The 21,170-nt window shown below is 49.4% G+C and overlaps 1 protein-coding gene across 1 annotated transcript in view; it reads right to left on the bottom strand.

Moving 5' to 3' along the window:
• Positions 1-18,559, bottom strand: part of LOC119955203 — a 50,879-nt gene extending 32,320 nt beyond the window's left edge. The window contains exons 1-3 of the mRNA XM_038781211.1: positions 18,378-18,559; positions 17,587-17,910; positions 2,624-2,677 (exon numbers count right to left, since the gene is read on the bottom strand). Coding sequence (XP_038637139.1) covers positions 2,624-2,677; positions 17,587-17,910; positions 18,378-18,399 — 400 coding nt within the window. The 5' untranslated portion in view covers positions 18,400-18,559. The remainder of the gene's footprint in view (positions 1-2,623; positions 2,678-17,586; positions 17,911-18,377) is intronic.
• Positions 18,560-21,170: the final 2,611 nt, after the last annotated feature.

Here is a 21,170-nt window from a genome sequence, read left to right as displayed (position 1 = left end):
TCGGGGGGCGTCCTCGTCAGGGGGGAGTCCTCGTCAAGGGGGAGTCCTCGTTGGGGGGAGTCCTCATCAGGGGGGAGCCCTCGTCAAGGAGGTGTCCTCGTCAAGGGGCAGTCCTTGTCAAGGAGGAGTCCTCGTCAGGGGGAGACCTCGTCAAGGGGGAGTCCTCGTCAAGGGGGAGTCCTCATCAAGGGGGAGTCCTCGTCATGGGGGAGCCCTCGTCAAGGGAGAGTCCTCGTCAAGAGGGAGTCCTCGTCAGGGCAGAGTCCTCGTCAGAGGGGAGTCCTCGTCGGGGGGGCGTCCTCGTCAGGGGGGAGTCCTCGTCAAGGGGGAGTCCTCGTCGGGGGGAGTCCTCATCAGGGGGGAGCCCTCGTCAAGGAGGTGTCCTCGTCAAGGGGCAGTCCTTGTCAAGGAGGAGTCCTCGTCAGGGGGAGACCTCGTCAAGGGGGAGTCCTCGTCAAGGGGGAGTCCTCGTCAGAGGAGAGTCCTCGTCAGGGGGAGTCCTCGTCAAGGGGGAGTCCTTGTCAAGGGGGTGTCGTTGTCAGGGGGGAGTCCTTGTCAAGGGGGGAGCCCTCATCAAGGGGGGAGCCCTCATCAAGGGGGAGCCCTCGTCAGGGGGGAGTCCTCATCAAGGGGAGTCCTCATCAAGGGGGAGTCCTCATCAAGGGGAGTCCTCATCAAGGGGGAGTCCTAGTCAGGGGAGAGTCCTCGTCAGAGGGGAGTCCTCGTCAAGGGGGAGTCCTTGTCAAGGAGGAGTCCTCGTCAGGGGGAGTCCTCGTCAAGGGGGTGTCCTTGTCAAGGGGGTGTCGTTGTCAAGGGGGTGTCGTTGTCAGGGGGAGTCCTTGTCAAGGGGGGAGCCCTCGCCAAGGGGGAGCCCTCGTCAGCAGGGAGTCCTCGTCAGGGGGGAGCCCTCGTCAAGGGGGAGCCCTCGTCAGGAGGGAGTCCTCCTCAGTGGAGTGTCCTCGTCAAGGGGGTGTCCTTGTCAAGGGGGTGTCGTTGTCAGGGGGGAGTCCTTGTCAAGGGGGGAGCCCTCGCCAAGGGGGAGCCCTCGTCAGGGGGGAGTCCTCATCAAGGGGGAGTCCTCGTCAGAGGGGAGTCCTCGTCAGAGGGGGAGTCCTCATCAGAGGGGGAGTCCTTGTCAAGGAGGAGTCCTCGTCAGAGGGGAGTCCTCGTCAGCAGGGAGTCCTCGTCAGGGGGGAGCCCTCGTCAAGGGGGAGTCCTCGTCAGAGGGGAGTCCTCGTCAGAGGGGGAGTCCTCATCAGAGGGGGAGTCCTTGTCAAGGAGGAGTCCTCGTCAGAGGGGAGTCCTCGTGAAGGGGGAGTCCTCATCAGAGGGGAGTCCTCGTCAAGGGGGAGTCCTCGTCAGAGGGGAGTCCTCGTCAAGGGGGAGTCCTCGTCAGAGGGGGAGTCCTTGTCAAGGAGGAGTCCTCGTCAGGGGGAGTCCTCGTCAAGGGGGAGTCCTTGTCAGAGGGGAGTCCTCGTCAGAGGGGGAGACCTTGTCAAGGAGGAGTCCTTGTCAGGGGGAGTCCTCGTCAAGGGGGAGCCCTTGTCAAGGGGGTGTCCTTGTCAGGGGGAGCCCTCATCAGGGGGAGTCCTCCTCAGTGGAGTGTCCTCATCAGAGAAGAATCCTCTTCAGGAGAGAGTCCTCTTCAGGAGAGAGTCCATGTCAGGGGCCAGTCCTCGTCAGGGGGCAGTCCTCGTCAGGGGCTGTCCTCATAGGAACAGTCCTCGTCAGGGGGCAGTCCTCATAGGGGCTCTCCTCATCAGGGGGCAGTCCTCATCAGGGGGCAGTCCTCGTCAGGGGGCAGTCCTCGTCAGGGGAAGTCCACATCAGGGGGTAGTCCTCATCGGGGGGCGAGAGGAGTCCTTGTCAGGGGAGAGTCCTTGTCAGGGGAGAGTCCACATCAGGGGGAAGTGCTCGTCAGGGGGAATCATCGTTAGGGGACAGTCCTTATCAGGAGACAGTCCTCATCAGGGGGAGTCCTCGTCAGGGGAGAGTCCTCGTCAGGGGAGAGTCCTCGTCAGGGGGAGTCCTAGGCGGAGTCCATGTCAGGGGAGTGTCCTCATCAAGGGAGAGTCCTCGCCAGAGGAGAGTTCTCATCAAGGGGAGTCCTCGTCAGGGGGAGTCCTCATCAGGCAGGCTCTTTGTTCAGATGGAGGATGGACCAAGAAAGATGGAGGAAGCTGGAGGGAAGAGTTCACTAACACTTTAACTAGGAACTAGAATGTTGCCAGCACAAAATACTGAGATCATCACTCTGTGCTAACACTCTGTTACTGGAATCACTTCACTGTCACGGGTAGTGTACTTTTCCTGTCTGTTTCGCTGATGCGTCATATTCAAATTGTTGCTTCTTGATAAACTATATCTTAATTATCTGTGTCTCCCAGTTCCAAAATCTTACAGTGTATATTTAGCGATAGACAAGGTATTACAATTGTGTAGGTTAGATGGGACAGAGACAGGTCCAATCAGTCATTATTTGTTAATTTATGAGGCAGCAGATGAACAGATTACGATTCAGGAAACCGGCAGAAGAGACCCAGGGTAGGAAATGTGTTTCATTCAGGGAGCTATTGAGGAGCAGGTGAATTCCCGTAAAGTAGGAGAATAGAGTTATCAGTACCATCTTGTTTCTTTTTTGTGGCTTTCTTGTCAGCTGCACTCTTGGTGGCTGCACCTGGGGAAGAAAAAAATGGATGAAACTTTAATTTATTCTCCGTCAATTGTATTAACTTGTTAGCAACAAAGGCACCGAATTTACCTCTGAATTGATTTTTGGCAGGTGTAGTTATAATCTCTCCTATCATAATAGTTTCAAGCAGTAGAAGACCTTTGGACCATCTAACTCACTTATCCACAGTGTTCCCATCAGCCCATCTAACCCACCTACCTACAGTATTCCCTTTTTAACAGGCTGGGGCCATTAAACTAATGGGTTTCCTGACTTCTCCGCTCAAACATCAAGTTCTCATTCCTGCCCCAATAGTTAAAGAATAATCCCAATCAGCATACCCAAAGCAAACCTTCAAACATCCAAATTTCATAACCTTGCACTTTCCTGTCTTAAAATGCATCTCCGCTTATGAATTGAGCTCATTTTGAATTTGTCGATTCTGATATTAATTTTTCTTCAATTTGTAAATTTGAAATATTTGAACATAATTCCTTCTTTATTAATTCCTTAAAATTATAAACAATTATAAACAGCTCAAATCTTGTGTGACTTCACTAGAAATCTACCCTCTCCACAAACCTCCCCATGCACACACACACACACACACACACACACAGACCCCCCCACCCATACAGACCCCCATCTCAGAAAGTGACCCCTGTCTTGAAGCTAGGGAGCAGTCCAGACAGGGGCAGCGGGAAGCATTATAGCTGCAGTACTTACCTTGCAGCTTCACATGTCCATTCTTCCAAGGAGAGCCACTGTGCCTCGTCAGGTTCCCAATATTTGTAAACGTTGACCACATCAAAGATAGGTAAATGCAGGTGCATCAGCTGGAATGAACTGAAATCTCTTTGATGTGGTCAATATTTACAAACATTGGGGTTTCAGCACTTAGGCCACTGAACTGTGAAGGGGCATGAATGGATCAAAGCTGCAGATGGTTTGTACAGGTTGCAAATAACAGACCACTTCTGGAAAACTGTGAATGGCTTGCAGCTGATGGTTCTGTGGAAACCAGATGCAGGTACAGCTGTTCTTCTTTGAGGAATGGACACTGGAGCTGCTTGGTAAGCATTACAGCTATAATGCTTCCCACTGCCCCAATCTAGACTGCTCTCTAATTCCAGAAAGGGGTCCCTTTTCTGGTAGAGGGGGTCTGTGTGGGGGGGGGGGGGGGGGGGGGGGCTCTGTGTGTGGAGGGGGTTCTGTTAGGCAGGGGGTCCCTGTGGGAGGTTCCCCTATTACTGGGGTCTCTATGGGGGGTCTCCCTATTAAAAGGGCCTTTGTGAGGTATTCCCTCTATTACTGGGGTCTCTTGGGTAGTTCGAGTCAACCCCATACATCGGGGTGGGCGGGGCATCCAGATAATCTGGGGGTAGAGGGCTGCTGTGCGGTGGAAGTGGTGTTGGGCCGATTTGCGGTGGGGGGGGGGGGGGTCGGGCCAATTTCCAGTACGGAGGAAGGTGGTCGGTCGTGGTGCCTCACTATCCAGCCAGCTGCTCAAGATGGCAGCCCAGTAGCGGGACTCGATGGGAATCCCCTTTATTCCACGCGCAGCCTACATTTGCATGGCATGGAACACTGAATTGCATATCACTTTAGGACCCCAAGGGGACCGTAAAACTGGTGCAATTCAGCTCCGGCGGGAGAACATAGGGCTGGATTCTTTATTTCTGGGGCTAAGTGCCAACGACAACGGAGATTCCGTGGTGTTTCACAATGGGAAAATTGGAGCAAAACCCTCACCGATTTTGGTACCGGTGAGGGGCTAGCACCGGCGCCACGTGAAACACGCACGGATCACCCAGAGAATTGACGGGTCCCCGTCTGCACATACGTGGCGCTGACAAGCTGCATCCACGCACGTCTACGCCCCCCACGTAAACACCGGTCGCGCCAGAAAACATGGCGCCGGCCGTTTTTGACCGTATGCCCGATCACCCCGAGCTCACCCTGGCCACTCCCCACCACTTCGCCCAGCCCTAGCAGAAGCCCCCAGGCCAGCAGCATGGATCCCTGCCGGGTGTGCCGGCGCTGGATACTATCCGCATGCTTGCACGTCAGGCTGGGACCACACGTGGCCCACGCCATTGGGAACCCGGGTCATCGGAGGCAGAGCATTGTCGGTCGGCCGACTGCTGATGTGCCAAAAATGTTGCGACAGCACACGTCCCAACTACGCCGATTTGGAGAAGGTGAAGCATCGCGAACCGGCGTCAAACTGGCACCTGCCCTGATTCCGGCGTTGGAAGCCATTCTCCTCCTGGTCGCCGATCCCAATTTTGGCGTCGGGCTACGGAGAATTCTGCCCATAGTCTCCCAAATGGAGAATCCATCCCAATGGATGGGATTCCCCCTTCCCCCAGCCGCATTTCTCGGCCATGTGCTGTTAACTGCTGGCAGGATTCTGTCTTCTCGCCGCCTGTCAATGGGATTTCCCATCGTAACCACCCAAAGGTGCCACAAAATGCGCTGCCAGCTCCCAGCGGAATTAGTGAATCGCAACGGCCGGAGAGTTCCGGCCAATGTATTTCTTCATTATGTGGGAGAGTGCCAAATGATTTCCTGAAATCTAGGGGCAGAATTTTATGGTCTCGACTTGATGGTCCTGAAATGCATGGAGCCATTTAAAAGTCCATTGGCGGGTTTGGAAAATCCCATCGGAGTACATTTCTGCCCAGGTATATGACATCCATAGTTTCTCCACTATCTACGAGGTCTGTCAACCCCACAAAGAAATTCAATGAATAAGTCAGACCTGGAGGAGGGCGTAGAAAGATGGGTGAGTAAATTTGCAGATGACACTAAAATCGGTGGAGTTCTGGACAGTGCGGAAGGATGGTGCAGGTTACAAAGGGACATAGATAAGCTGCAGAGCTGGGCTGAGAGGTGGCAAATGGAGTTTAATGCAGAAAAGTGTGAGGTGATTTATTTCGGAAGGAATAACAGAAAGGCAGAGTACTGGGCTAATGGTAAGATTCTTGGTAGTGTGGATGAGCAGAGATATCTCGGTGTCCATGTACATAGAACCCTGAAATTTGCCACCCAGGTTGATAGGGTTGTTAAGAAGGCGTACGGTGTGTTAGCTTTTATTGGTGGAGGTATTGAGTTTTGGAGCAATGAGGTCATGTTGCAGCTCTACAAAACTCTGGTGCGGCTGCATTTGGAGTATTGCGTGCAGTTCTGGTCACTGCATTATAGGAAGGATGTGGAAGTATCGGAAAGAGTGCAGAGGAGATTTACCAGGTTGTTGGCTGGTATGGAGGGAAAATCCTATGAGGAAAGGACTTAAGGCTGTTTTCATTAGAGAGAAGAAGGTTGAGATGATCAGAGGATTAGATAGGGTGGACAGTGAGAGCCTTTTTCCTCGGATAGTGATGGCTAGCACAAGGGGACATAGCTTTAAATTGAGGGGAGATAGATATAGGACAGATGTCAGAGGTAGTTTCTTTACTCAGAGAGTAGTAAGCGTGTGGAATTCTCTGCCTGCAACAGTAGTGGACTCGCCAACATTAAGGGCATTTAAATGGTCATTGGATAAACATATGAGATCTTGGAGGATTGTAGGGCTGGAGGCAAAATATAGAGGTAGTGAGGGGCAAGAGCATGGGTGGATTTGAAAGTAAGGGTGAGGCTTTTTAAATGAAGGTGCTGTCAGATTTGGAGTAAATGTATGTCAGAAAATACATGGTGATAGATAAACACGACTAGAAGACAGAATCCCTGTTAAAATTGAGTCCGGCGGGGGGATGCAAAGAGCGAAGATGGTGTTGAAGGCTTTGATGACGGTGGCAGACGTCATGTCGGGGCATGGGATGGCGAAGGGGAATCTGACCACACTGAGAAAATACGTGTTATGGTCGGTGGAGGGGAGGGGCCCTTTGAAATCCACGCTTTGGTGCGCGCAGTCTGGCTGGTAGAAGTGCGGTTTGCACTCCGCACAGACCTGGCAGTCTCTGGTGATTGCCCTGACTTCCTCGATGGAGTAGGGCAGATTGTGGGCCTTGATGAAGTGGTACAACCTTGTGACTCCCAGGTGACAAAGGTTGTCGTGCAGAGTACGGAGACGGTCCATCTGTGCGCTGGCACATGTACCTCAGGATAGGACATCGGGGGGCTCGTTGAGCTTACCGGGGCGATACAAAATCTTGTCCAGAGCAAGGCGCCGACAGTCCAGCCGACAATGGAGCAGCTGCTACAGGTCATGCAGGAGGGCATTTTAGCTCCGGGTACCGGATGTAATTGCGGAGTACCAAACTGGGTTTAAAGGGTAGGCAACTGGCGGCCAATCTAAGAATGCTTAATGTGATCATGATGCCCCCGGAGAGCAGGGAGGCAGAGATAGTGATAGCTATGGATGCGGAAAAGGCTTTCGGCCGGGACTACCTGTGGGAGGTGCTGGAAAGGTTTGGGTTCGGGAAGGGGTTCATTGACTGGGTTAGGCTGTTATACCAGGACCCAGAGGCTAGTGTACGGACGAACAGGGTGACATCAGATTACTTCAGACTACACCGCGGGACAAGACAGGGTTGCCCTCTCTCCCCACTGCTGTTCGCGCTGGCCATAGAGCCGCTAGCAATTGCTCTGTGAGCTTCAAAGGACTGGAAAGGGCTGGTCCGGGGGGGAGTGGAAGATAAAGTCTCATTATACGCGGATGACCTGTTGTTATAAGAAGCGGACCCAATGGTGGGGATGGACGGCATCATGGAAATCCTGAGGGAATTTGGCCGGTTTTCAGGATATAAATTGAACATGGCTAAGAGCGAGTTGTTCGTAATTCAGGCGAGGGGGCAGGAGAGTAGGCTGAAGGGGTTGTCGTTCAGGCTGGTAGGAGAAAGCTTTAGATACTTGGGCATACAGGTGGCATGGGATTGGGGCAGGTGGAACGAGTGAGGGAGGAGGTTCGGAGTTGGGATGCGTTCCCGCTGTGACTAGCGGGGAGGGTGCAGACTGTCAAGATGACGATTCTCCCGAGATTCATGTTCATATTTCAGTGTCTCCACATTTTCATCCCGAGGTCCTTCTTTAAGAGGCCGAATAACATTATCCTGGGATTTGGCTGGACGGGGAAGTCCCCGCGGGTGAGGAAGGTGATGCTCGAAAGGAGCAGAGGGGAGGGGGGGCTCGCATTGCCAAACTTTAGCAACGACTACTGGGCGGCCAACATAGCGATGAAATGGAAATGGATGATGGGCACGGGGTCGGTCTGGGAGCAGATGGAGGCTGCTTCGTGCGGGGGCACCAGTTTGGCGGCCCTGGTTACGGCGCCTCTGCCGCTCCCGCCGGCGCGGTACTCTACCAGCCCTATAGCGGTGGCGGCTTTGCGGATCTGGGGCCAGTGGAGGAGGCATATAGGGGAAGTGAGAGCATCGGTGTGGACCCCAATCTGCGCAATCACCGATTTTACCCGGGGAACATGGACGGTGGGTATCGACTGTGGAGGAGGGCGGGGATTGTGAGGGTGGATGATCTGTTCCTGGAAGGGAGCTTTCTGAGCATGAGGGCGTTGGAGGAGAAGTTCGGGCTGATGGAAGGAATGACTTTAGATACTTACAGGTGCGGGATTTCGTGCACAGACTGGTGCTGTCCTTCCCACGCCTCCTGCCAAAGGGGAGGTAGGACAGGGTAGTTTCTAGGGGAGAGGTAGGTGAGGGTAGAGTCTCAGATATTTACAAAGAACTAATGGGAGCAGAGGATACACAGACTGATGACCTGAAGCTTAAGTGGGAAGAGGCGCTCGGGGGGGAGATGGAGGACGGTATTTGGGCAGAAGCTCTGGGCAGAGTAAACACGACCGCAACGTGTGCCAGGCTCAGTCTGACCCAGTTTAAGGTCGTGCACCAGGCCCACATGACGGTGGCCCGGATGAGTAAATTTTTCTGGCTGGAGGCCAAGTGTACCAGATGTGCCGGTGGGCCGGCTAATCACATGCACAAGTTCTGGTCGTGCCCTAGACTCAGGGATTCGCGGACATCATGTGCCGGGTATTGAAAACTGGGGTGGTAATGAGTCCAGAGGTGGCAATCTTTGGGGTGTCAGCCCGGCGATGAATACTGTTGGCATGGAGGGACTCAAAGCCCCCAAAGACGGAAGCATGGCTATCGGACATGGCAAGCTTTCTCGGTCTAGAAAAGATTAAGTTCGCCTTGAGAGGTTCATTATCAGGGTTCGCCCAGAGGTGGCAGCCATTCATTGACTTCTTCATGGAGAATTAATCCTCAGCGGGGGGGGCGGAGGGGCGGGGGGGGGGGGGGGGGGGGGGGGGGGGGCTAGGGTAGTGTAGAGTGGGGGTGGTTTAGGCAGATCCTTGAGAGAATGGAGTCGTGGTTTGCACTATGTGTTATTTGCTTTTCCTTTTGTACGGTACTATACAATGTCATTGTTTTATATGCCAAAAATACCTCAATAAAATTGTTTATTGAAAAAAAACTTGTAATCGCCACACTGGCGGATGGTTTTAATTGCCACACTGCCGGATGGTTTTATCTGACTTTAGCACTGAGACTACAGGTGCTGCCCACTCTGCGAACTGCATAGGACAGATGATTCCCAGGTTTTCCAGCTACTTGTCTACCTTCATCTATAAGGCGCATGGAGCTGGGTGTGCCCCTAAAATACTTTATGTGGGCTTCTGAGTCTACATAGATTTTGGCCATGGCACCTTTATTTTTTTCCCCAGCCGTCCTGGGAAACTTCTGGGTATTTCCCTCAGACTTCATACAATCCCCCAGTGCCCATCTTGAAAATGTTCTGCCAGTCCAGGTGAAGTCTCTGCAACCAGTCGCGGCCCAACACACTGGGTCCAGGCCCTCATACCGCTGTCAATGGCAAACAGATGGACTGCTGCCCATAGAGAACTGGAGTCATTGTCGTGCCCGCGATGGGTAACGGTTCACCCATGTACGTTGCAAAACATGCCTCAGTGTCCCTCAAGTCCAGGCGGTGGATTCCTGTCCAGACTATCTGGTACGTCAGCCGTCCTATGACCGAGTCAGCAGCCCCAGTGTCAATCTCCATTTCAAGCGGGTGGTCATTAACCTGGACTGTGATTTTGCGGCAATGCACTTTAGCTGCATGAACTTATCTTCATTGGGTTGTGCCAGGTGTAAAGCCCTGGCTCTAGGAGGGTGTGCCCCCCCGGCCAGGGCAGAGCGCTTGTTGGCAGATCTGGCGTTCCTAATCCCCACGGTTTCTCCATCCCAGGTGCTGCACCGCTGTGAGTCTCCTCCTGGGGCTAAGGGGAGACATTTCTCCAGGTTGCAGAGGCACTTGGTCAACGGGTCTGGCCCTGACATTGCTTAGATAATGGCTGGGTCCAACAGTCTCTACTCTTGGGGGCGTTATTCACATGAATGGGGGGGGGGGGGGGGGGGTGTCCTATGCTATTCACCTCCATAACTCGTGAGCCCTGGAGATCCTGGACTCTCTTCTCTGCGTTTTCATGGGAGAGGGATATCTCTATGGTCCTTTTCAGGTACAAAGATAGTTCAACCAGAAACTTACATTGGGTCGCCATGTTGTTGATTCTGCACACATAGCGCTACCTCAGCATTTTCGGAAGGAACAATTCATAATTGCAGTGCTCGGCCAGATTATGTAGGCGTGCCAAATAATCTGACTTCCCCTGGCCATGTTGAACCTGTGCCTTTGGACAATTACCAACAGTTTGGGGTCATAATGGACAGCCATGAGTGTCACCAGTTTGTGAAAGGTTTTTGAACCTGGGGACGCAGGGTATGTCAGGCTTTTGATGACGCTAAAATTAGGCACCCGACAGGCAGTCAGGAGTATCACATTCTGGCGATTATCCCCTATAATGGCATGCGCTCTGAAAAAGTAATGCATTTGTTCAGCGTACTGGGCTGTCTTCTGCGCTTATGTCAAAAGCATTGAGCCTCCCAAAGAGCTGACCTTGTCCCTCTGTGGTGAGATTCAGCCATGGCTGGACATCCGGAATCGCAGCTTGTAGTTCTGTTTTTTTCTTGTCGTCAATATTATAATCACAGTAGTGCCAAGAAGGATTCAAACCAAAAGGCTTATTCAGTTGTTAAGTGCATCTAGTCCCAGCCAGGACCATCCGGAGATGCTAGTTCCCATCCTGGCCACCTTATATAGGTAGGTTTTAACAAGCCCCGAGGTTAGGCCTCCACCCCTCAGTGAGTGAGCTCACGTTATACGAACCTCACGGGGACAGAAATCAGGTCAGCCCCGGTGGGTCTCGTGGGAGTTATTACAAGATGATAGTTTCAGCAGCAGATGAACTGAGACAGGGGTCAGAGTTAGCCATTACTATGGGGATGGAAGTACGTGTTTTTGTGGTGGAACAGATAGAACATAGAACATAGAATGATACAGCGCAGTACAGGCCCTTCGGCCCTCGATGTTGCACCGACATGGAAAAAAAAAAACTAAAGGCCATCTAACCTACACTATGCCCTTATCATCCATATGCTTATCCAATAAATTTTTAAATGCCCTCAATGTTGGCGAGTTCACTACTGTTGCAGGTAGGGCATTCCACGGCCTCACCACTCTTTGCTTAAAAAACCCACCTCTGACCTCTGTCCTATATCTATTACCCCTCAATTTAAGGCTATGTCCCCTCGTGCTAGCCACCTCCATCCGCGGGAGAAGGCTCTCGCTGTCCACCCTATCTAACCCTCTGATCATTTTGTATGCCTCTATTAAGTCACCTCTTAACCTTCTTCTCTCTAACGAAAACAACCTCAAGTCCATCAGCCTTTCCTCATAAGATTTTCCCTCCATACCAGGCAACATCCTGGTAAATCTCCTCTGCACCCGTTCCAAAGCTTCCACGTCCTTCCTATAATGAGGCGACCAGAACTGTACGCAATACTCCAAATGCGGCCGTACCAGAGTTTGGTACAGCTGCATCATGACCTCATGGCTCCGGAACTCAATCCCTCTACCAATAAAGGCCAACACACCATAGGCCTTCTTCACAACCCTATCAACCTGGGTGGCAACTTTCAGGGATCTATGTACATGGACACCGAGATCCCTCTGCTCATCCACACTACCAAGAATTTTACCATTAGCCAAATATTCCGCATTCCTGTTATTCTTTCCAAAGTGAATCACCTCACACTTCTCCACATTAAACTCCATTTGCCACCTCTCAGCCCAGCTCTGCAGCTTATCTATGTCCCTCTGTAACCTGCAACATCCTTCCGCACTGTCTACAACTCCACCGACTTTAGTGTCGTCTGCAAATTTACTCACCCATCCTTCTGCGCCCTCCTCTAGGTCATTTATAAAAATGACAAACAGCAACGGCCCCAGAACAGATCCTTGTGGTACGCCACTCGTAACTGAACTCCATTCTGAACATTTCCCATCAACTACCACTCTCTGTCTTCTTTCAACTAGCCAATTTCTGATCCACATCTCTAAATCACCCTCAATCCCCAGCCTCCGTATTTTCTCCAATAGCCGACCGTGGGGAACCTTATCAAATGCTTTACTGAAATCCATATACACCACATCAACTGCTCTACCCTCGTCTACCTGTTCAGTCACCTTCTCAAAGAACTCGATAAGGTTTGTGAGGCATGACCTACCCTTCACAAAACCATGCTGACTATCCCTAATCATATTATTCCTATCTAGATGATTATAAATCGTATCTTTTATAATCCTCTCCAAGACTTTACCCACCACAGACGTTAGGCTCACCGGCCTATAGTTACCTGGGTTATCTCTACTCCCCTTCTTGAACAAAGGGACCACATTTGCTATCCTCCAGTCCTCTGGCACTATTCCTGTAGCCAATGATGACCTAAAAATCAAAGCCAAAGGCTCAGCAATCTCTTCCCTGGCTTCCCAGAGAATCCTAGGATAAATCCCATCTGGCCCCGGGGACTTATCTATTTTCACCTTGTCCAGAATTGCCAACACTTCTTCCCTACGCACCTCAATGCCATCTATTCTAATAGCCTGGGTCTCAGCATTCTCCTCCACAATATTATCTTTTTCTTGAGTGAATACTGACGAAAAGTATTCATTTAGTATCTCGCTTATCTCCTCAGCCTCCACACACAACTTCCCACCACTGTCCTTGACTGGCCCTACTCTTACCCTAGTCATTCTTTTATTCCTGACATACCTATAGAAAGCTTTTGGGTTTTCCTTGATCCTACCTGCCAAAGACTTCTCATGTCCCCTCCTTGCTCGTCTCAGCTCTCTCTTTAGATCCTTCCTCGCTTCCTTGTAACTATCAAGCGCCCCAACTGAAACTTCACGCCTCATCTTCACATAGGCCTCCTTCTTCCTCTTAACAAGAGATTCCACTTCTTTGGTAAACCACGGTTCCCTCGCTCGACCCCTTCCTCCCTGCCTGACTGGTACGTACTTATCAAGAACATGCAATAGCTGTTCCTTGAACAAGCTCCACATATCCAGTGTGCCCAACCCTTGCAGCCTACTTCTCCAACCAACACATCCTAAGTCATGTCTAATGGCATCATAATTGCCCTTCCCCCAGCTATAACTCTTGCTCTGCGGGGTATACTTATCCCTTTCCATCACTAACGTAAAGGTCACCGAATTGTGGTCACTGTCTCCAAAGTGTTCACCTACCTCCAGATCTAACACCTGGCCTGGTTCATTACCCAAAACCAAATCCAAAGTGGCCTCACCTCTTGTTGGCCTGTCAACATATTGTGTCAGAAAACCCTCCTGCACACATTGTACAAAGAACGACCCATCCAATGTACTCGAACTATATCTTTTCCAGTCAATATTAGGAAAGTTAAAGTCTCCCATAACAACTACCCTGTTACTTTCGCTCTTTTCCAGAATCATCTTCGCCATCCTTTCCTCTACATCTCTAGAACTATTAGGTGGCCTATAGAAAACTCCCAACAGGGTGACCTCTCCTTTCCTGTTTCTAACCTCAGCCCATACTACCTCGGAAGAACAGTCCCCATCTTGCATCCTTTCTACCACCGTAATACTGTCCTTGACTAGCAGCGCCACACCTCCCCCTCTTTTGCCCCCTTCTCTGACCTTACTAAAGCACCTAAACCCCGGAACCTGCAACAACCATTCCTGTCCCTGCTCTATCCATGTCTCTGAAATGGCCACAACATCGAAGTCCCAGGTACCAACCCATGCTGCCAGTTCCCCTACCTTATTTCGTATACTCCTGGCATTGAAATAGACACACTTCAAACCACAGACCTGAACACTGCCGCCCTCCTGCGAAGTCAAAACTGTGCTCCTGACCTCTCTACTCTCAATCTCTCGCACCCCAAAACTACAATCCAGGTTCCCATGCCCCTGCTGAATTAGTTTAAACCCCCCCAAAGAGTACTAACAAATCTCCCCCCCAGGATATTGGTGCCCCTCAGGTTCAGATGTAGACCATCCTGTCTATAGAGGTCCCACCTTCCCCAGAAAGAGCCCCAGTTATCCAGAAATCTGAATCCCTCCCGCCTGCACCATCCCTGTAGCCACGTGTTTAATTGCTCTCTCTCCCTATTCCTCATCTCACTATCACGTGGCACGGGCAACAACCCAGAGATAACAACTCTGTTTGTTCTCGCTCTGAGCTTCCATCCTAGCTCCCTAAAGGCCTGCCTGACATCCTTGTCCCCTTTCCTACCTATGTCGTTAGTGCCAATGTGGACTACGACTTGGGGCTGCTCCCCCTCCCCCTTAAGGACCCGGAAAACACGATCCGAGACATCACGTACCCTTGCACCTGGGAGGCAACATACCAAACGTGAGTCTCTCTCGCTCCCACAAAATCTCCTATCTGTGCCCCTGACTATTGAGTCCCCAATTACTAATGTTCTACTCCTTTCCCCCCTTCCCTTCTGAGCAACAGGGACAGACTCCGTGCCAGAGGCCCGTACCCCATGGCTTACCCCTGGTAAGTCGTCCCCCCCACAAGTATCCAAAACGGTATACTTGTTACTCAGGGGAACGACCGCAGGGGGTCCCTGCACTGACTGCTTCTTCCCAGTCCCTCTTACAGTTACCCATCTATCTCCAGTCTTTGGTGTAACTACTTCCCTGAAGCTCCTATCTATGACCCCCTCTGCCTCCCGAATGATCCGAAGTTCATCCAGCTCAAGCTCCAGGTCCCTAACACGGTTTTTGAGGAGCTGGAGTTGGGTGCACTTCCCACAGATGAAATCAGCAGGGACACTGACGGCGTCCCTCACCTCAAACATTCTGCAGGAGGAGCATTGTACTGCCTTCCCTGACATCCCCTCTAGATTAAAAAAAAAACAAGAAAAAGAAAAAGAAAGGAAGAGCTTACCTGATATTACCTCAAACCCTGATCCCGCTGAAAGGTAAGCAAATTTAAAGGCACTCACTCACCTTCACGACAGGCCCCTGCTCCCGCTTCCCAACCACCGTGGGGTGGGGGGGTTGGTTAGAGGAGGAGGTAGGGTGGGAAACACTCACAAAGTGTTTCGGGTTTAACTGTCAGTTGCCAACAGCCCCTCCACAAACCACCTTCAACTTAGGCTGACCGCACTGCACGTATGCAAATTTCCCCAGAACAGCTGATCAGTAGCTCTGCTCTGCTGCCCTCTGCTGGTTGCTTGCCTTTACTCAAACTCCTTGGGTCTTCTTCGCAGGTTCACCTTCGACTTAGGCTGACCGCACTGCACGTATGCAAATTTCCCCAGAACAGCTGATCAGTAGCTCTGCTCTGCTGCCCTCTGCTGGTTGCTTGCCTTTACTCAAACTCCTTGGGTCTTCTTCGCAGGTTCACCTTCGACTTAGGCTGACCGCACTGCACGTATGCAAATTTCCCCAGAACAGCTGATCAGTAGCTCTGCTCTGCTGCCCTCTGCTGGTTGCTTGCCTTTACTCAAACTCCTTGGGTCTTCTTCGCAGGTTCACCTTCGACTTAGGCTGACCGCACTGCACGTATGCAAATTTCCCCAGAACAGCTGATCAGTAGCTCTGCTCTGCTGCCCTCTGCTGGTTGCTTGCCTTTACTCAAACTCCTTGGGTCTTCTTCGCAGGTTCACCTTCGACTTAGGCTGACCGCACTGCACGTATGCAAATTTCCCCAGAACAGCTGATCAGTAGCTCTGCTCTGCTGCCCTCTGCTGCTGATATATGGTTAGAGGCTCATCATGGGGGGGGAAAACACAACACAAAGATTTTGAATGATCTGGTTGAACTGTGTACAGTCAGCAGGCATGAAAATGGTGGTCATGGGGTGGGGCCGAAGACAATAGATTTATTTATCCCAATACTCCTCGTTGGAGGAAATTTCTGTTCATCCAAAACTGGATGACATCAGACAGAATGTGACACATCAGAGAGAGTGGACAGGCACAGTGACGTGGTGGTAAAATTAAACTGGGTGTTGTTCGTGTATATGTAGAACCTGACTTTGTGCTTTTAGGTCACTGAAGGGCAGTATGCAATTGAGAAATGGAAAGGGACAAGTACAGATCCTGGGGAAAGCAGCGTTAACAACGCAGGAGTAGGAAGAGAAACCATTGGAAGAAATGTTCTGGCTACAATTAGGTAGATGAGGCTGGGATGAAGCAATGACAGTTCAACTGGGTTGGTTTACACTGTAATACAATTCAAATAAGAACTTATTTCAGGATGGAAGCTTCCCAAATCCCAAGAGTATTCAGGGAGACTGTAGAAGTCAGGTATTTTAAATACACTTAATATAGGTAAGAAGACTGTTTAAGACAGAAATATTAAATCCCAGTTTTAAAATGAAAGAAATATACAACTTCCAAACTCAGACATGTGTTTGGGAAAAATAGAACCACTGATAAAAACATCACATTCTTTCAAGGACAGCAGCGAAATCCCATGGGCTGTAAGGTGGGATCATTAAAGGCTCCATTGTTCTGATTTCTGGCCACTTGTGATAACAGCCTGAACCACATTCCATAACGTATGCAAGCCGAAACATTTTAGACTGTGTCAAAATACAGTTTCATTTATATTTTCGGAATAATAGCATGATGAGATGATTAACGTCTCAATTGTTACAGATAAGCAACAATTGGAAGTGGCGTTGCATCGTGAGGATGGATGGCTTGTTATCAAATCAAATGTGTTTTGAATATAGCTTAAACCAATTAGGATTATATTGGGGTGTGATCGGATCGCTTAAGACAGATATGAAAGAGTATATCCATGGATGATTTGGCTACCATTTTAGACAGAAAGACAGAAAGAAGAAAGACAGAAAGACAGAAAGAAAGAAAGACAGAAAGAAAGAAACAGGAAAGAGACAAAGAGAACAAGACAGAAAGAGAGAGAGAGAGAGAGAAAGTAAAGGAAGAGAATTAGAAAAGAGTTCTGTATTCCTATTTCATTTTCATACTTTGACTTCAGCCTTTGACTTTTAAAGTTGTGTTCAGGCTATTGTCTCAGAAGATAATTCCTGTGATTCTTTGAAGAAAATCAAATTGTCTACAAACTACCTTTTAAATGAAATGCAAGTTGTAACCAATGAACTTCAAATAAAATAATTCTTATTTGCACCTGACAAGTTTTTAACTTGAATTTCTACTGAGTTTCAGCAATGTCTCAACAACAACCGGCAACCGTAAATTGAAAAAAACTTCAAATTCAAAGATACAACAGAGACTCCCCCACTACACACTTCACTGTCCATGAGTTGCTATCTCAGCAATTATACAGGCCAAATATTTTCTGTTTAACTAATAAATTTTGTAATTAACAAGCTTAATTGAGCTATGCTAGCTAAAATATCCAAAATAAAACTACTGACAGCATTTTCTTCATTAATCACAGATCTGGATAAATGGTGAGGATTAGGATTATATCCAGAATTCGCTCAAAATAACCTTCTTTGTCCATTACCTGGACAAGTACTTTTAGCAGATACAGAGGGAGCATCTGGGATATCAGAACCACCATTTTACCTTCTTGTTTTTCAGTCGGATCTGGACTTGGTAATGGGGCAGCTGTCTCAGGTTCCATGTTCTGGTCTTCAGGGACTTCGTCATCAGGAACACTTGTTGATCCAGCTTCAGTCTCACTATATGATAGTTCTGCATCTTCCTCAAGTACAGAACAAGGCACATGAGATGCACCCTCCAAATTCCTGTCACATAGATCACTCCGAGATTGAATATCACTCTCCGGTTCTTTACCACTTGAGCCACTGCCAGGTGGAACATTTGGTTTAGCTACATCATCGAGTGTGCTGCTTGTTCCCACTTCATCTGTCTCAGAGGTCGGAATACCTAAAATGTCAATGAAATTATGTATTTTTGACCGCACACTATGACTACAGTTATATAAACGTGAAGGCTGGGCTCTGAAGAAGTCATTCAATCTCAAAATATTGGGCTAAATTCTGTTTCAGAGACGTTGTGTTAGAATAGAATTATATTGCATTTGGTGCATCGAGTCTGCACAAACCCTCTGAAAGGGCACCCCATCTAGGGTCAGGCCCCTATCCTACCCCAGTAACTCAGTAAGCCCAACTAGCCTAATCTTTTGCCTGGTTGAGTGCAAACAATCTGAACCCTAGAATGTAAGAGGAGAGTCAGTACCCATTATAGATAGACTGAGATTATACACCCTATCAAATATTTAAAATACATCACTTTTGTTATGACTACTGAATTACATTCTTTTCAATATTAAGGAAGAATTGGGTAAGAAATTTCATTCCAACAGCTTTAATTATAATTAAATTCACACCTACCACACGTCTCCGCCATCTCCATCTCCTTTTAAATGTCTTAAAGGGCTGGTAAAATCGCGGAAGTGGCTTTTCGTTTCTTGCCTGATATTTCATGCACGATTTAACTTGCAGAGCTAGCAAAAACACATGACCAACTTTCTGTTTTGTTTCCAATTCAATTCCTCAATGATTCACCATCCCTCCCATGACACTTACACAGGTTGACTTCTACCTGTATCCTCCAGCCCTTGGTCTCGACGAGGTTAAGATTGAGAAATAATTAAAGCATCAATTTCATTCAAAAGGATATATGTCCTTCTTAATATAAAGGATTTGCATAAACATTTCCATTTAGATTATTTTATGCAGACAAATCTTAGAATTATCAAAAAAAAATGAACGTACATTTGAACATAGGAATTAGGAGCAGAAGTAGGCATTTCAGCCTGTTGAACCTGCTCCACCATTTAATCAGATCATGGCTGATCTCTTCCTGTTCTCAAATCCACCTCCCTACCTGTTCCCCATAACCCTTTAACCCATTTGTTAAAAAAGTAAATTTAGAGTACCCAATTATTTTTGTTTTCCAATTCAGGGGCAATTTAGACATAGAACAGTACAGCACAGAACAGGCCCTTCGGCCCTCAATGTTGTGCCGAGCAATGATCACCCTACTTAAACCCACGTAACCCGTATACCCGTAACCCAACAATCCCCCCATTAACCTTACACTACGGGCAATTTAGCATGGCCAATCCACCTAACCCACACATCTTTGGACTGTGGGAGGAAACCGGAGCACCCGGAGGAAACCCACACACACACGGGGAGGATGTGCAGACTCCACACAGACAGTGACCCAGCCGGGAATCGAACCTGGGACCCTGGAGCTGTGAAGCATTTATGCTAACCACCATGCTACCCTGTCTTATGGTGATACACTCACCAAAAACTTGTAAGTATTAATATGTCAGTAGAAGGGTATGGAACAGAGTTCATATCCTTTGCAGCCTATGTCCAGCATGCCTAAGAGGTGATGAGGAGATTTCATATTTAAAATGTTGGTTTTAGCAACACAATTGCTTTATTGAAATTGGGGGGGCCGAAGAGAAATGTACTTTGCTTGAAGGCTTTACCTTCCTGGGTATCCTTTTGCCGATTTTGGCTGTGTTTACTAATGGTTGTTTCATGTTTGTTTTTGCTGTTTTCGCTATTTTGGCTATTGTCATCTGTGTTCTTTCGGGGGTTTTTTTTCTGGTTTTGGGGCTGTTGGTTATTTATCAGGGTGCTTTTCTTTGTTTTTTCCACTAGTGGGTTGGGGAGTAGGCTGGGGCCCCGATGGGTCATGTGCACGCCTCTTTCCCGCGGGCCGGGCCGAGGGGCGGGCTCGGGTTGGAAGCGCTGGCTTTCTTCCCGCGCTGGATGAATTGGGGGCGGGGCCGGCACTGATAGGGAGGGATTGGTGGCGGTGTTTCACCGGGGGGGGGGGGGGGGGGGGGGGTTATGGTTACGGCGGGAGAGGCCGGGGTCAGCAGAAGTCAGCTGACTCACGGAAGCATAATGTTGGGGGTAATGCAGCTAGGGGAGGCCCTATCTTGGGGGGGGGAGGGGGGCTTGGGGGGGTGGAGACGGGGAGGGGGTGCTGGGTTGTTGCTGCAGGGACTGTGAGGGAAGGGATGGCGAGGGGGGGGATTGGGTGGGGGGTCTGCCACCTACCCTCCACATCTTTGGGTTGTGGGGGTGAAACCCACACAGACACTGGGAGAATGTGCAAACTCCGCACAGACAGTGACCCGAGGCCAGGATCGAACCTGGGTCCTCAGCGCTGTAGGCAGTAGTGCTAACCACTGAGCCACCGTGCCACCCCTTTAACCCATTTTTTAATCAGAACTATATCTATCTGCTTCTTCAAACCATCCAATGACTCTGATTCCATCGCACTATGGGGCAGCGAGTTCCACAAATTCACCACCCTCTGTGAGAAGTAGTGCCTCCTTATCTCAATCTTAAATCTATCGCCTCTCAACCTATATCTGTGACCTCATGTTCTAGATTGCCCCACAAGGAGGAATATTTGATATATATTTACTTTATCAATCCCATTTAATATTTTATACATCTCGATCACATCCCTTCTCATCCTTCTAAACTCCAATGAGTAAAATCCCAAGCGGTTTAATCTCTCCTTGTACATCAACCCTTTCATAAGAACATAAGAACATAAGAACTAGGAGCAGGAGTAGACCATCTGGCCCCTCGAGCCTGCTCCGCCATTCAATGAGATCATGGCTGATCTTTTGTGGACTCAGCTCCACGTTCCGGCCCGAACACCATAACCCTTAATCCCTTTATTCTTCAAAAAACTATCTATCTTTACCTTAAAAACATGTTGTTATGCTTCTTGAAAGAATGCTCGAAGTCGTCTTTAGGTTAAAGAATGATTTATTGTGCCCCACAATAAATTACAGAATTGCACTTGAGAAAATGCTGCTCTTCAATGTTCTGCACCTAGGCCCAAAACAGACTAGCAGCCCAGAATTAACTTCCACACCTTGCCTCTTCAACCCTCCGGTTCAAGTGCCAAGGCGGGCCTTCGGCGTTCCTTTTATGTGTCCCCGCGCTGCCCCCCTGGTGGTACTTCCATGTCCCACCAGTCCCTTCTGTTCACACTCAGGCGAGGATCACCACATCCCCCTTTTTCACTTTTTTTTTTTCCGTAGTTGCAGAGCTGTAACAAAACACAAATGTAAACAGTTAGGTTTATATATATATATATACACACAACAGGGCAGGGCAATGCATTCGTCAGTCCAT

The sequence above is a fragment of the Scyliorhinus canicula genome, chromosome 20 (genome assembly GCF_902713615.1).
Source record: "Scyliorhinus canicula chromosome 20, sScyCan1.1, whole genome shotgun sequence".
NCBI lineage: Eukaryota > Metazoa > Chordata > Chondrichthyes > Carcharhiniformes > Scyliorhinidae > Scyliorhinus > Scyliorhinus canicula.
This window is presented reverse-complemented; position numbering and strand designations above follow the sequence as displayed.